The 15,523-nt window shown below is 59.9% G+C and overlaps 1 protein-coding gene across 6 annotated transcripts in view; it reads left to right on the forward strand.

Annotated features, from left to right (window-relative positions):
- The window catches only part of GREB1 (growth regulating estrogen receptor binding 1), a gene marked incomplete at both ends in the record, with an annotated part of 48,344 nt that overhangs the window by 18,461 nt on the left and 14,360 nt on the right, over nucleotides 1-15,523 (forward strand). For 2 of the 6 annotated variants that reach the window (XM_084234381.1, XM_084234382.1), the window contains 12 exons: nucleotides 1,329-1,679; nucleotides 3,307-3,435; nucleotides 3,995-4,130; nucleotides 4,773-4,963; nucleotides 5,628-5,808; nucleotides 6,017-6,212; nucleotides 7,736-7,872; nucleotides 8,699-9,038; nucleotides 9,937-10,052; nucleotides 10,813-11,012; nucleotides 12,191-12,280; nucleotides 12,696-13,312. In XM_084234381.1, the coding sequence (XP_084090507.1) occupies nucleotides 1,329-1,679; nucleotides 3,307-3,435; nucleotides 3,995-4,130; nucleotides 4,773-4,963; nucleotides 5,628-5,808; nucleotides 6,017-6,212; nucleotides 7,736-7,872; nucleotides 8,699-9,038; nucleotides 9,937-10,052; nucleotides 10,813-11,012; nucleotides 12,191-12,280; nucleotides 12,696-13,312 (2,684 nt within the window). Of the gene's footprint in view, nucleotides 1-1,328; nucleotides 1,680-3,306; nucleotides 3,436-3,994; nucleotides 4,131-4,772; nucleotides 4,964-5,627; nucleotides 5,809-6,016; nucleotides 6,213-7,735; nucleotides 7,873-8,698; nucleotides 9,039-9,936; nucleotides 10,053-10,812; nucleotides 11,013-12,175; nucleotides 12,305-12,678; nucleotides 13,313-15,523 lie in introns of all 6 variants that reach the window. The other 4 variants (XM_084234380.1, XM_084234383.1, XM_084234379.1 and 1 more) reach the window with 4 other exon arrangements.

Genomic DNA, 15,523 nt, shown 5'->3' on the forward strand with positions numbered 1-15,523 from the left:
AATACTCTGCCTCCAGGTCTTTGTCTGCCAGAAGGAGGGGAAGGAAGGAGCAGGCAGGAAGTCAGCAGGTGGCGCATGGGCCCTGGGGCTGGCACAGGTCACAGTTGGGGTCATGAGACGTGACATTTGAGCAGAGACCTGGGTGGTGCGAAGAAACAGCCTTGAGCTTCGGGTGGGCCTTGGGGGTGGACAGTGAGGGTGTGGGGCTGAGGGAGCAGGGCCAGGTCCTGGGAGGCTGCGGAGTGAGAGTGCTCTGGGCCCACCTCCTCTCAGGTGGACACAGGCTCAAGGGCCCACCCTCAGGCCTCATGGAGCCACCGTCCCCTCTTTAAAGGGCCATCTCCAAGTACCGTCACGCTGGGGGTTCCACACGGGGGTGGGTGGGGCACGGGTCTGTCCACAGCAGTGGGCGATTTCGTTCAGGAGACCCCTTTGGCTGCGCTGTGGGGTGGGGTGGGGCCATCCCAGCGAGAGGTGGGTGTGGCTGGGGCTGCTGGGGTCCCATGAGAGAGATGTGGGGTGTACTTGGAGGGAGGATGCAGGTGCCTGAGGGAGGCCAGGGCTGTGGCAAGCAGGTTGGCAGTGGAGTGGAAGGGTGAGCAAAAGTTCTGAGCAATTTTGAGGTGGAGATGCCCGCAGGACTGAGCTGAGGGCTGTGCTGATAAGAGCGCAGGGAAGGTCTAGGTGTAGATGGGGGGAGCTCAGCTCCGTCACCTGTGTTAAAGCTGGGGGCTGGGAGGTCCCCTGGAGGTGATTATGGACTGGAGACCTTCTGGGATGGAGGAGGCGCAGATGAGCAGCCAGGGAAGGGGCGGTGCCTGGACGGTGCTGCTGGGCTGGACAGGAGCTGCCGGCTCTGGCTCCCTCCCTCCCGACCCCACCCACCCGTCCTGGAAGCCCTGCTCCATCCTGAGTCCAGCTGGTCACGCTCTGCCGCGGCCTGCCCTGCCCCAGGGCACCCTCTGCCTCTCCTCCGGGCTCTGAGTCCTCCGGGGCTTCCCAGCGCAAGCATCCACACTTGCTCCGGGCCCCAGAGACAGGCCAGCATCCCCTACCCGCCTCCCCCGCACCCCAGTCACCCTGCACTTGCGCTGCCTCCTGAGAAGTGGGCTCGCCTGCAGGCCCGTGTGGCTCCTGCCTCCCCCTCTTTACTTCCCCGCCGTCTGCACTACCGAGTTCCCGAGTTCCCGTGAATAGCTTAGACATTATCTCTGAACGAGCTGCCGGCCTTGCCCCACGATGGCCAGTGTTTTTGTGCGGACCGCGGTGGGACCGAGGGGGTGCGTGGGGGCGGCCGCTGATGCCCGTCTGCTTGTCGCCGCCGGCAGCGGCTGACCAGGTGCCGCTGATGGAGGACCTGGAGCGGATCTTCCTGCGCTCCTGGCGCGAGTCGCACCTGACCGAGATCCGGCAGTACCAGCAGGCGCCGCCGCAGCCCTTCCCGCCCGCGCCCGGCGCCGTGGCGCCTGTCACCTCCGCGCAGCTGCCCTGGCTGGCCGGCCTGGCCGCCAGCTCCTGCAACGACAGCGTGTACATCATCGAGTGCACCTACTCCCTGGCCGAGGGCCTCTCCGAGATGTTCCGGCTGCTCGTCGAGGGCAAGCTGGCCAAGACCAACTACGTGGTGATCATCTGTGCCTGCCGGAACGCGGCCATCGACTCCTGCATCGCCGTCACGGGTGAGCGGGCGGCGGGCGGTGGGCGGCGGGCGGTGGTGCGCCCGGTCCAGCTGGAGGGAGGCCTCGCTGGCCTCGCCGCCCGCCTTGGCACCTGCCCTCTCTGCCTCTAAGGGCGCTGGGTCACGGCTGCAGTAGCCTGTGCGAGCGCTAACACACGTCCCTGGGTTGTGGGCTCCGGTCAGTCCTGCCTCTGGGAACGCAGGACAGAGATGGGGGCGGCCAAGTCGGGCAGGACCCGCAGAGCCGCTGCCCGAGCCCACGGTGTGTTGTTGCAGGGGCTCCGGCCTCCGTCTCTTCAGCTCCTCTGGAGATAGGAAACAGCGACCCCTCGTGCCGCGTGAGTTCAGAGGCGATGAGCAAAGTAATTCTAGAAACACGACGGGAGCCTCAGTGTGTGCTCCCTGGGCCGGGGATCAAGGGGTGTGTCTGGTTTCCTGGCGCCTGCCTCTGGCCTGGGGGCCGACACCAGCTCAGCGGCGTCGCAGTGGGCAGGTTGGAGAAGGGGGTTGGGGACGCTCTCCCGAGAGCTGGACCTGGTTGCGAAGAGGAAGGAAATGATGCCGACATGGGGGCTGGCGGCAGAGCGCCCCAAGGCTGTGATGGCACGTGGGACATGCTGGACGGCAGGGTGGCCGGGCAAAGGCCGGGACTGGGGGTGGTGAGGCTGGTGGAGGGAGTGGCCCGAGCGGGTGTGCTTTGAAGTGGCGCCCTCAGGGCTTGCGGCGGGCCTGGGCACTGCCGAGAAGGGCAGGGGCCGCGCGGCCACCCCGAGGACTGGGCTTGTGCAGCTGGGGTCACGCATGTGCCATGGGAAGAACCACAGACGCGTCCGTTTGGTGTTAACCTTCCCGTAGCCGTGTGCGCGGGGCGGGCGGGAGACGGTGCTGGAGCCGAGTGCTCTGTGAGCGGCTGGCCTGGCCCCGGGCCCTGGAGGGCAGCGGTGGGACGTGAACACCCGCAAGGCAGGGCAGGGGCTGCGTCTGCAGAGTAAGAGAGGAGTCGGCATCTGGGGGGTTCAGCAGCCAAGGGGTGCACCCCATGACTTCCTGGAGGTGCAGGGTGCAAGAGGAGGCCTGAGGACTAGTAACCGGGGCTCGGGGAGGGGAGGGCGCGTCAGTGCAGGAGACCGGGGGTGCCTGTTGGGGGGTGGGATGGGGCCCTGATGTTTGAGTGGCCCGAGGGCCGGCAACTGGCCCCCCTTGTGTCAGGACGGCTCGGGGCGCCGACAGCCATCGGGGTGGCGGGCCGAGCACCATGGCTGGCTCGAGAGAATGAGTGAAGCAGCGAGTGTAGACGCGACTTTGGTCAGGCGCTGGGCCGGGCACTTTGTGAGAGGCGCCCTGTTAATCCTTACAGCGTCCATGACGTCGCTGCTGCTGGCGGGCTCCTCAGGAGGAACCGGCCCTGGAGGACTAGGGCTCGCGGCTGCTTGCCCGGCCAGGAGGGCGAGTCACGTCACGCCCGAAGCCTTTCCCGGTTTCCTCTACTCCTCGTGGCCTGGACACCTGCTCCTGGCCAGGCCTGCTGCTGGACTCGGGCTGGAGAGGCACGGACTGGGCCCCGTCCTGGGGCTCACCTGCTGATTCTACACGCAGGGATCTCGTGAAAGTTGTCCTTTGTTTTCCAGGGAAATACCAAGCCCGGATTCTGTCTGAGAGCCTCCTCACCCCAGCGGAGTACCAGAAGGAAGTCAATTATGAGCTGGTTACAGGGAAGGTGGACTCGCTGGGGGCCTTTTTCAGCACCCTCTGCCCAGGTAGGCCTGTCGCAAGACACGGCATCTCTGCCCAGCCCTGGGGCGCCCGGCGTGGGGTGCCCGGCGTGGGGTGCCTGGTGTGGCTCTGGCCGGCCGTGGTGTTTCCGGCCTGTCAGCGCCGTGGCCTCTGGCCGTCTCCCTGCTCTGGCTGTCGGTTACCTGGGTGGGGGCTTTGTGGCTTCTGTCTTTTGGGGGCTCACATAGCCTAGTGCCTGTTCCTGTCTACCTCTCTGCCCTGTCCACCTCCCTCCTCCTGTGCCCTTGTGCTCTGTGCTCCCCCTGGCTTCTTGTCCCTCGGGACCCTCCCCCTCGCCCCAACCCCTCTCGGGCTGGGGCTCCTCCCCTCCAGAATGGGTTGGGCCCGTCCTTCTTCTGTGGGGACACCTCTTGGTCAGGGTGTGCCTTACTCCAGCGCGTCTGCCTCCCTTCCCCAGCTGTGGCCTCCCTGATAACTCCACCCCCCAACTGGGACAGTGCCTGATACGCAGGTGTCCCCTAGATGTTTGCTGGACTCCACTGGGATGGAAAACCCAACTGTCATTCTCTCTGTTTTGGCCAGAGGGGGACATTGACATTTTGCTGGACAAATTTCATCAGGAAAATCAAGGCCACATTTCTTCCTCACTTACTGCTTCCTCTGTCGCCAAGTCAGCACCCCTGGATGTCGGTGGGGCACCTGCATGCACAAGTGAGTGGTGATACGGAGCTGGGGGGCCCTGCTGGCCACGGGAGAGGTGCAGCTGCTGGTGGCCGGGGTCTGGGCTGTGAGGCAGCATCTCCCGAGGATGCCACGCCGGAGGCACCTGCAGAATTTGGGTCTCCCCTGCTCCCCCAAGTAGACCTAATTTCTCACTTTAATTTTAGTCCTTAATGATAACATCACATTTCTTCCTGAGTACACATTTGCAAGCTCTTCCTGCACGGGTGCACTTCTCTGTGCTGTCCAGCCTCAACGTGTTGTTGAAATATCTTGCTCGTACTGAGTTCCAGAAGGCTGTGATGCTCTTCCCTAACGGAGAACTCGCAGCTTCCTCCAAAGCCGTCTCAGCAGCTGCTTCCCTGGGACACTGTGCTTGTCCAGCAGAGTCGACCACAGCTCCTTGGTTCATGCACTTGCATTACAGTAGGAAAGGCGTGTGGAGCTGGGTGTGGGGGGCACCCAGTGCAGCACTGGACATGTCATCCTTCCTTGGGTCCCTGGCCCCTGGCGCAGTTAGTCTGGGGGTCCCTGTTTGTTTCCCCAGCAGAGGTCCAGGGCGGTGGCTTCTGCCCTTAAGCACCTCACCAAGGTCACGGGTGCTCACCAAGGTCACGGGCACTCTGGTTCCAGGTTCCAGCCTGGAGTCCCGCTGTCTGCGGCCCTTCCAGCTGGCTGTGGCCCAGAAGCTCCTCTCCCACGTGTGCTCCATCGCCGACTCCAGCACCCAGAACCTGGACTTGGGCTCCTTCGAGAAGGTCGACTTCCTGATTTGCATCCCTCCCTCAGAGGTGACCTACCAACAGACCCTCTTCCACGTCTGGCACTCAGGTACCAGCCTGGGGGCTGGGGGGGCCGGTGCTCGGGTCCACTATAGTTCAGATGGGGTTTTAGCATCTCTGCCTTGAAGGTAGACGGGGCAAGCGGTAGCACCCCGCTCTGTGGCTCCTGAAACACCTGATGCTTGGAGGTAGGACTGGACCTGGGTTTTGGAATCTGAAAAAGCAGAACCATGCTTTGAATTTTTACCCTGCCCTGCTCCGGACAGCAGCCTGCTCGTGCCGTGGTATCTGACCTCAGCTTGCACGTTGCACGTCCTGTGCCGTCAGGGATTGACCGTGAAATGCACGAGACATTGTCTCACTCCTAGGATTCGCCCTGGAGTGTGGTGCCACCTCGGCCAGTGGTGTCCAGGGTGGGAGGTGACTTTGCTTTCCCCTCAGTCACCCCACCCCAGGGGTCAGCTGCTTCCAAAGCCCCTGGGGGTGGGGGTAGCTCACCCATCTGGTGGAGCAGCCTGCCTCTGGGCCCAGCTCCTGCACTGACAGCTGTAGACAGTGTTTATGGGAACGGGGTGGGAGGGGGGGGCTGCCTCTCTGCTGCCAAGGTGCCTGTGCCAGGTGGCCTTGGGGCCTCACACTGCACCTGCCACCAGAAGATGCTCAGGAATGTCTGCAGGGTGAAGAGATGCTGATGTACTCATCCCGTGTCACAGGGGTTTTGCTGGAGCTGGGCCTGGAAAAGGAGCACCTGACCAAGCAGAGGGTGGAACAGTATGTTCTGAAGCTGGACACCGAGGCACAGACCAAGTTTAAGTCCTTTCTGCAAAACTCCTTCCAGAACCCGCACACACTCTTTGTCCTGATCCATGACCACGCCCACTGGGATCTTGTGAGGTTAGTGGGGCTGGGCCGTGGGGAGCTGACATTGTCACAAGCCAAACCTGTGGCAAGTCAGGAGTCCGGGGGTCCCGACTGTCACCGTCATGGTGGAGCCACGTGCTTACCTGGTCGGCACCGTTGGGGCTGATTACTCATCCCTGGACGATGGCAGGGCACTGTCACTAACCCCACTCACTGTGTCTTCTCCCTTTCCCCCCACCAGTAGTGCTGTTCATAATCTCTATTCCCAAAGCGACCCGTCTGTGGGATTGGTAGACAGATTGTTCAACTGCAGGGAGGTGAAGGAGGCCCCCAACATCGTCACCCTTCATGTGACCTCCTTCCCCTACGCGCTGCAGACCCAACACACGCTCATCAGCCCCTACAACGAGATCCACTGGCCTGCCTCCTACAGCAACGTGAGTGCAAGCGGGTGCCGCGCTGGCGTGGAAAGGCCCTTGAGCTTGGGTGGGGGGTTGTGTTTGGCAGAATCTAGCAGAGCCAGGGCCCAAGCCAGTTCCAGCTCCTTGGATCTTCAACACAAGCTGGGTTTAGAGGTCTTGGTCTTTAAAACCTTGCTGAACTGCGTTGTTGGCTTCCCCAGCTGAGACCATGTCACGTTTGGTCCAGAAGCCTTAGAATCATTCCTGGCTTTCCTAAGTCTGCGTCTTTAAACAACAGGGTTCAGAATCTCCCTCCGAAAACCTCTGAGTTTGATTTTAGTTTGCTCATCAAGATAGAAGACACACAGTTCTGGTGAACTGAGAATTCTGGGTGGTTGCATTCTAGCTAATTACGCAAGTGATAAGTAAGCATCAAAGTCCAGACTTCTTCGGAGGATCTCAGAGTCACCTGGGGAGCTTTGAAAGATGCTGCTGCCTGTCTTCAAGCCAGCCACTTGGGCACCTGTGACAGTGTTTGGGTGACACTCACTGTGAGCCAGGCAGGCTCTTTTTGAAGTGCTTTAGTTTGAAGTGCTTTAGCATTAGTTCCATATGAACTAATACAAGAGGCAGGTGCCAGGATGATTTCTGATGTGCAAATGAGGAAAATGAGGCAGAGGAGGGTCGAGCCACTTGCCTGAGGCCATGAAGCTGTAAAGTGGGGAACCTGGGTGTGACCCAGCCCACCGATACTTTGCCCTCCCACCAATCACTGTGCTATCTGAGGATAAAGCTCACACCTTTGTGTTTTTAACAACCTCCCCAATTTTGCTCTGTTCTGAAGTTTGAGAAACTCTGATGTTGGTTTGGGATGACTTTTCTGTCATGTGAGTGAATTGGTTAGGTAAGTGCATTTTTCCTGCTGATTTTAAAAGCATCTGAGTACAAGATGATGGATTTGCCTCTTCCTGGAAACAACTTCAAATTTTGTGAAGAAGCAATCTCAACAAAGAAAGCTGTATGTTTAAAAAATGATAAGGCTTGTTTTCTTCTTTTTTTTTTAAAAAAAGATTTATGTATTTATGCATATAAGAGCTGGGGTACAGGCCAGAGGTACAGGGGTGAGAGGATTCACCAGAGACAGAGTGGGGAACAGGACAGGCAGACTGACTGAAATACACTGCTGAGGGGAGCAGTGGGTGAGGCAGGAGAAGACCGTCTGCTGCACCATGTGGGTAGCTCCCTGGCCAGGGATCGAACTCGTGCTGCAGAGGCTACAGACAGCGTCACAGTACTGTGCTTAACCCCTTGTGCCACCAGGGAGGCCTTGGTTTTCTTCTTGGCAAAGACACTAGGGTCAAATGAAAGGCAAAGTCTTGACCGATGAGGATCTGCCAGCCTTAGTGTGGAACTCTCTGTGTACTGGGTCTGCAGAAGGAATAAACTCATAAAATATCACCTGTAGAGTCACACGATCGAGATCCAGTGGATCCAGCTTAGGAGCCTCTCAGGCCCCACAAATGCAAAGTTTAGATGACCCGTGTACTTCTCTGTTTTAGGGAGTGGACTTATATCCCGAGAACAAGAAGTACTTTGGGCTGTCTGAATTCATTGAGTCCACACTTTCGGGACACAGCCTGCCCCTGCTCAGATACGACAGTTCCTTTGAGGCCATGGTCACTGCACTGGGAAAAAGGTACGTGTCTCTCTTCCAAGTTACTAAAATGCTTCAAGGTCAAGTGCAGGTTGATGCATGCATCCAGGGGGTTCCAGGAAAGAGTTCACCCCCCTCCCTCCTGGGGCAACTCCATCCCTCCATCAAAGATTGGTTTTTCATCCTGAATTTTGGGTCAGTGATTATTTCTGTTGTGCTGTTCCAGAAAAATTTAAGGGTGTAAATGGACAGAAATATGCCGGCATGTGGGATTGTGTGTTTGATACTCAAGGGAGGGCAAGAAAGAAGGAGGGAAGACGCCAAAGGATTTAAAGGAAACAATAGCGACAATCATAGCTAGTGTCAGTGTTTACCTCCTCTGTGTCCTCTGTCGAGGGCTCATTTTGTGCTGTTCTTTGTGCTGAGGCCTGGCTTCATTATCTTGCTTAGTGCTTTCACCTCTCTGAGTCTATTGCTGTTAGTATCTCCATGTTGCGAATGCAGCAGGGACACTGACCCCCACACAGTCAAGAATCTACATACAACTTTTGACTCCCCTAAATCTAAACTGCTGATGACCTGCTGTTGACGGAGGCCTCCCTGGGGCAATGAGCCTCCGCTTTTGTTCCCAGCTGCCTGACAAAGGATGGCTCCATCTCAGGTTCCAAACCAGCAGCTTCAAAAGGAGGCACGCTGTTTGTCATCTGGGAGCGGCCTGTGCCGAGGTGGTGGACACCCTGGGTTCTGTTATTTGGAAGAGACCTCCCTCTCCTGAGAGCGCTCCAGGGGCCTTGGGCGCAGGTCACGGCGGTCTCTGTCCTCACACTTCCCAGCAGGGCGGGGTCACGGTGGTCTGTCTGTCTTGCAGGTTCCCCCGGCTGCACAGTGCAGTGATCAGGACCTTCGTCCTGGTGCAGCACTACGCGGCTGCCATGATGGCCGTGAGCGGCCTGTCGCAGATGAAGAACTACACGTCGGTGGAGACGCTGGAGATCACCCAGAACCTCATCAACTCCCCGAAGCAGTGCCCCTGTGGCCACGGGCTCATGGTCCTACTGCGGGTGCCCTGCTCGCCCCTGGCGGCCGTGGCCTACGAGCGGCTGGCCCACGTGCGGGCACGGCTGGCCCTGGAGGAGCACTTTGAGATCATCCTGGGCAACCCCAGCTCGGGCATCACCGTGGGGAAGCACTTTGTGAAGCAGCTCAAGGTGGGGGCAGTGCAGGGCAGGAGGGTGACGGGTACCTGGGGAGGGTGGGTGTGGGGTCCAGGGAGCCAGGGCGGCTGCATGTTCCCTGACCTTGCCATCCTCCCGCACCTGGCTAGAGCCCCACTCTAGAGGATGCTAGAGCATCCTCCAGCGCAGTGGTACCACGTACCAACACGCTTCCTGGCTGCTCCCCCAAATACCCTGTCTTCTGATTACGAACTTCTGGCGGTGACATCCTTCCCCTTTGTCCTGTGAGTCTCTCTCCCTCCTCCGCTTAGCTAATGCTTCTGCAGAACTCAGCTGCTCCTCCTTCTGGAAGCTGTACCCCCCCGCACCCGGGCTTCTCCCCATGCCTGCCGTTGTCCCCATCCCCAGGCAGGTTCAACGTTCCCTGCCTGTCACCTGGCTCTTCCCCAGGCTGTGGCGAGCAGAGGCCAGCCCTGCAGATCAGCCCCCCAAACTAGCAAGGGCCTGGCCCGCAGTTGTGTCTCACTAATATTGAACATTTCAAGTATAAGCAAGTGGGAGTTATGAAAGAAAGACTCCCTGAACGAGGAGGAGCTATGAAAGAAAGTGCCTTGACGAGGCGGAATTATGAAGTTGAAAGGGCACAGCACACCATGGCGAGGTCAGGAAAACATTAGACGCCGTTGAGAATAGACTTTGTCCCACGGAATCAGTCCATCGGCCGGTGGTTCTGGAATGGCCCATACGTGTCAGGCTGTGTTCCCCGTGGCCGGGAGACCGGTGGAGCAGAGGACGTGCTTATTTGCTGATCTGTAGAATAAAGAACTTTCCCTTGTAATCGAAGGCCGCGTTGCAAGGGCTTTGGCCCGGTGGGAGCACGGGCTCCCCCAGACCGCACGTCAGGGCTCTGAGACTCTTTAATTACCTGCAGATGTGGCAAAAAATCGAGGATGCGGAGTGGAGACCTCAGACTTACCTGGAGCTGGAGGGCCTGCCTTGCATCCTCATCTTCAGTGGGATGGACCCGCACGGGGAATCCTTGCCAAGGTGAGTGGGCGGGGCGTGGGGGGCTCTACCTCTGGGGGGGGCTCTTCGAGGAGCCTGAGACCAGGTTGCGGTTTGCTGCCCGCCCCCCCACTCGAGGGTAGTTGGAGCAATCGATAGCCACAGCCTTAGACCCGCCCTTCGCGCTGGCGTTCCAGCCTGTGGCCGTGACGGCTTTTCCCGGGCAGCTCGTGCTCGTTCCGACGGGCACCCGGGGCTGGGCTGTGCGTGTGAGGCGTGTCCGCTCTGCCGGGAAAGGGTCGCGTCATCTCAGGAGTCAGAGCTGCTCCTCCGCTGGTGTCTGGGCTGCCGGGTCTCCGCTGGCTCTGGAGGTGTTGATCTGGGGGGCGGGGGGAGGCGGTCGACGCCGCTGGGGAGGACCCGGTCTTCCAGCCACGGAGCCGTCCCAGCCTCGCGGACGTCAGCCCGCTTGGTGTCTCCTGGGGTCTCCGGCCACTGCCCAGACAAGCAGACGCTCCCCGGGCCTCCAGAAGGCAGGCGCTTGGATGGATGGTGGCCAGCGGCTCTCAGAGGTTCACCTCATCCCGTGGAGGGCAGCAGGCCATCTGCTGCCGCCCTTGCATGTCTTTCCTGGTGTGGCCTTTGCTGACGTGGAGTGAGAGCCCTTCCGTGCCGGGCTCTGGACTCTTGCCATCCGCAGGAGCCCGGGAGGCAGCGGTGCTGGGTGCCCGTGTCTCCTCGGCGCGTGCTGGGGTACCGCCTCGCGGGAGGCGTCCCCCCACGTCACGCCCTGTCCCCCCAGGTCTCTGCGCTACTGTGACCTGCGTCTGATAAACTCCTCCTGCCTGGTGCGAACGGCCTTGGAGCAGGAGCTGGGCCTGGCCGCTTACTTCGTGAGCAGCGAGGTGCCCGTGGACAAGGGTTCCCGGAACGAGGCCCTGGAGAGCGACGCGGACAGGCTGAGCAGCACGGACAACGAGGACGAGGAGCCAGGGACGGAAGGTGGGCCTCACCCGGCACACCTGGGGCCTCTGGATGCCTCCCGGGCTCCCTCGGGTGGGGTCCGCGCCGCCACCTGCTGTCAGCCCTGGGGGCCCGTGCCTGTCCGCGGGTCGGGTGAGAGCTGTGCGGACACAGCTTGGCAGGGAGTGGTGAATCCCTTGATGGATTCGGATTTTGCTTTTCCTCCCTTTATGGGTGGTGTGAGAAGCTGGACACCCAGCTGGGTTCCTCCTCGTTCTAGAATTCATAAAGAACTGCAGGACGCTGATCGAGTTCATGCTCCACTGGATCTTTGGTGGAATTGCTGCGCATTGGGGGCAGACGTCCTCTCTGACGTCCTCTCTGTGGGAGGACTGAAGAGCAGGTGTCCCGTGGAGACGTGTGCAGACTCTTAACACCCCACAATGCGCCCAGTGGGGCCTGATATCATAGCAGAGCAGGGCTTTGGGCCTCGTCGACAGTGAGGAGAAGAAAACCTGTTGATGCAAAACGCAGAGTCGCGGGGGGGAAGTGGTGGAACAGACGGGTGTGGGCCAGAGACCAGACCCTGCTCTCCCTCCTCCGCCTGCTCGCGGGGTGGCCTGGGTCACCTCCCTGAAGTGGGAAGTCCCGCGCTGCAGATGTGGGCTGCTTCTGTCCCCCGGGACTGTGACGGTGACTGCCTGTCGCCCTGGACAAGTCCGCACTCCCGGGCCTGATGGCCCCGTGTCGCCTCCTGCCCCCCTCGCACTCTCTGGCCCCCGTGTGGCACCCCATGCTCTGGAGCACACTCGACTTCTCACGCTCCCTGCTCTGCCCTGCCCATGTCCCCTCCTGGCCACGCGGATGCCCCCCGCCCTCCACCTGCTGCCTGCGGCCTCCTCTCCCCCGTGCTTCACCAGGAATCCCCACGTCCTTCCTGGACCCAAGGCGGGCGGCTCCTCTACCAGGAAGCTTCTTGCCCTCCCTCCCCAGGCTGGGTGGGAGCTCGGCCTGCAGGCCCCTGGCCCTCCTCGTGCTCCATCTTGTCACTGAGGCCCTGGGGCCTTGTCCCCCACGTCCCCAGGCCTGGCAAAGGTGGGCCCCCGCCAGGTGGGCGAAGGCTGCTGGCCGGGGAGGGGTGACAGGTGCGAATGCAGCTTGTCAGCTGGCGGAGCTGGGCGGACGCCCGAAGCGCTCATGAGGGTGTTCTAAACCAGGCTCCGCCTCGGAGAAGAGAAGCCCCGTGAAGACGGAGAGGCCCGGCTCCCGAGACTCGGCGTCCTCGTCCCTCTCCTCGAAGGCGTCCAGTGAGTGTCCCCGGGGGCCGCCCGGTGGGCCTGGGGTTGTTTGAGATTTGGAGGATGAAGAGGTCACTCATTTCTACCTATTTCAAGAGAGACCTTGTGCTTTACCTGCTTGGGGGTGGAGTCGCAGGAATGGTCAGGGTCAACCAGGGCCTTGGGCTGCCTTTATCTCTCCCTGGTGCCACTCTGCTCAGTCACAGACAGTGCCTGGCATCCTTTGTGGGCTGGAAGGACCGGACATGACTCCCGATGTCTGAGTGTCCCGTGGGTCGCCCTGGGCTGGGCGCTTTCCATAAACAGCCACGGTTAACTTGGGCGTTGACCCTGACACTGCGCTGCAGAACCCGGGCAGGGGACGGGCAGGTTTTGCGCTGGGTCCCCCGGGGCGGCGTCTCTCACAGGTTTTCTTTCTCTCCAGGCTCAGCGCTCGGCAGGGAGCCTTCAGCTCAGCCAGGGGGACCCCTTCCGGGGGAGCAGGCCAGGTCGCCAGTGGCCTGTGGCCCTTCAGAGGAAGGCAGGGCCCCTGGGGAGCGCCAGAGGTTCCGAGCAAGTCGGGGGGCCCCGTCCATCATCAGCCCCGGGCTGGCCCCCCAGCCTGACTGCGGCCCCCGGTCCGGCCAGAGGAGCATCCAGGCATCGGTGCCCTCGTCGTCCTCGCAGCTCTCTGCCTGCTCGTCCTCCTCACCCACGGTGCCCGCTGCCGGCCCACTGGTCCTGCAGGCCTCGCAGTGCGCCCTGACCAAAGCCTGCCGGCAGCCGCCCGTCGTCTTCCTGCCCAAGCTGGTGTACGACATGGTCACGTCCACGGACAGCAGTGGCCTGCCCAAGGCCGCCTCGCTGCTGCCCTCCCACTCGGTCATGTGGGCCAGCTCCTTCCGGCCCCTGCTCAGCAAGACCATGACGTCCACGGAGCAGTCGCTGTACTACCGCCAGTGGACGGTGCCGCGACCCAGCCACATGGACTACGGCAACCGCGCCGAGGGCCGCGTGGACAGCTTCCACCCGCGCCGGCTGCTGCTCAGTGGCCCCCCGCAGGTGGGTGCGCCTGGGGCAGGGACTCCTGGTCCCTGTGTCCACAGGGCTGGAGTGGGGCCGGCCACATCCCGATTCATGTTTGGCCAACCCCGTGGGGGACTCTCTGTGGGCCTGCCATGTGGGTGGGTGGAGGTCCAGGGGCACCTGCTGCCCCCAGCCAGGGGCCGTCTGCCCCCTGACCTCAGTGTTCTCCTTTTTGACTCGGAGGGCAGGGGTGCTTCCCTGTCTCACCCCTGCACCTGACAATTCTGCGCATCCAGTATTCTTTCCTTTGGGCCTCCTGGCCAGTGTGTGCGCTTTGCTTTTGCTGAATGTGAGACGCCAGCCCTCAGTTCTGCCCTGGGAGTTTGGGGGGCTGCTTCCCCAGCCCAGCCCTCCCCTGGCTCTTGACCTCTCCCGAACCACAAAGCTCTACTTGTCAAGGTTAGGAATCTGCAGGTGTTCCCCCTGGGGTGAGCTGGAGCTTGGTATGGGGTCCCGGGAAGGGGTTTTGCTGGAACAGTGCAGGCTGCCAGATGGTTCTGCAGGTGAATTCTGACTCTGACGTCCCCTGACACTGTACAAGCTCCAGCCTTCCTGCCTTGGTGTCCTCCGAGAGTGACAGTCACACTGTGTCCCAGCAACGCATCTTAATGAAGAGCCCCCGCTGAATGCTGGCATCACTGTCAACACTGTCACCCCCACAATTCAAGTCCTGCTCCGTTTTGACTCAGCCTGTTGGGGATTCTATCCCCAAAATGGATTCCCGAACAGGAGCCATGAACATAGGCCAGCGTGCGCGCCCACTTTGTTGGCAAGTGTGAAAACACAGGACATGACCTACGTGCCTCTGGTCCCAGTGGTGGGATCCAGCCAGACGGCGTGAGCAGACCCTGTGCGCCCACGTGGGGCCGTGACATGTTCAAATGCAAAACATCAAGTGGCAGAATGACAGATGCTCAGCGTGGCACCAGGGGCGGGGACACCAGCATTTGTGTCTCCGTGTGTGAGATGCGTGAAATCATCCCTGGCAGGATAACCACTAAATCTTCCCAGTGGGGTGGAGTTTATGAACCTTCTTCTTCATTATCAATCTGCATTTTTTTCAGCCTTTAAATGACCATATTTTGCTTTTTGTAATTTTTGAAAACTAGGGGAAAATAAGATATTTGTTAAAAGGGGATTCTATTTTCTCCACACCCTCATCTGATAAGCAGATGCTGTCAGTCTTTAAAGTGTTTGCCCACTAGCTAGGTGAAAATAGTAAGTTTTATTAGTAATAGTAATGGTATTAATTACTATTAATAGTAATAGTATTTTTTTTTTTAAAGATTTATCCATTCAAGAGCTGGGATACAGGCCAGAGGCGTGGGGGTAGGGGGTAAGAGGATTCACCAGAGACAGAGTGGGGAGCAGAACAGGCAGACTGACAAAATACACTGCTGAGGGGAGCAGCGGGCGAGGCAGGAGAGGTCCGCTGCGCCATGTGGGTTGCTCCCTGGCGGGCTGGGGATGGAACTCGTGCTGCAGAGGCCGTGGATTGCCTCATAGTTCTGTGCCCAACCCCCTGCGCCACCAGGGAGGCCCCATTAAAAATAATTTTATTAGCAAGGTTGAGTGTATTTTGTTCGGTCATCAGAACTTTCACGGTGGTTTTCCATCTTGTTTTTTCCTTTAGACTGTTGCACTTTCCCCCTGTTGCTCCCAGAGCTCTTTAGAGACAACAGATTTTAACCTGTTGTCTATTTTCTGAGCCAGAGATACTTTTCAGTGATGCTTGCCCTGGTCATATTTCATATTTTCTTTTTTTAAGTCAGTGATTCCCGCTCATCAGCATTTGTTAACTGTTCACTTGAACTAGGCACTGAGCTAAGAGCCTGGACACATGTTGCAAGAGTAACTGTTACTGAAATGGGGGTGATCGGAGGGCTCTGGGGCGACACACAGTGTGTTTAACGCATGTGACTAAGATGAGCTCACTGAGGGCGCCGGCCGGGGCTGGGCTGAGCGCAGGAGACGCTGCTGCAGGGCGAGAGAGGAGGCAGACAGGAGCCTCCTTTCTCCTTCTGACCCGGGGAGGGAGCCGCGGTGCCGGCGAGCCGTGTCCAGCACAGTGAGTTGGGTCGTGGACAGAGCGATCGATACAAGGAATAGCTTGCGGCGTGTAAGGCTGGAGAGTGATGTCTCTATTGGCCCATCAGTTTTGAAGCACGTTCTTCAGCTTGTGATCAA

The sequence above is a fragment of the Talpa europaea genome, assembly GCF_964194135.1.
Source record: "Talpa europaea genome assembly, chromosome: 6".
NCBI lineage: Eukaryota > Metazoa > Chordata > Mammalia > Eulipotyphla > Talpidae > Talpa > Talpa europaea.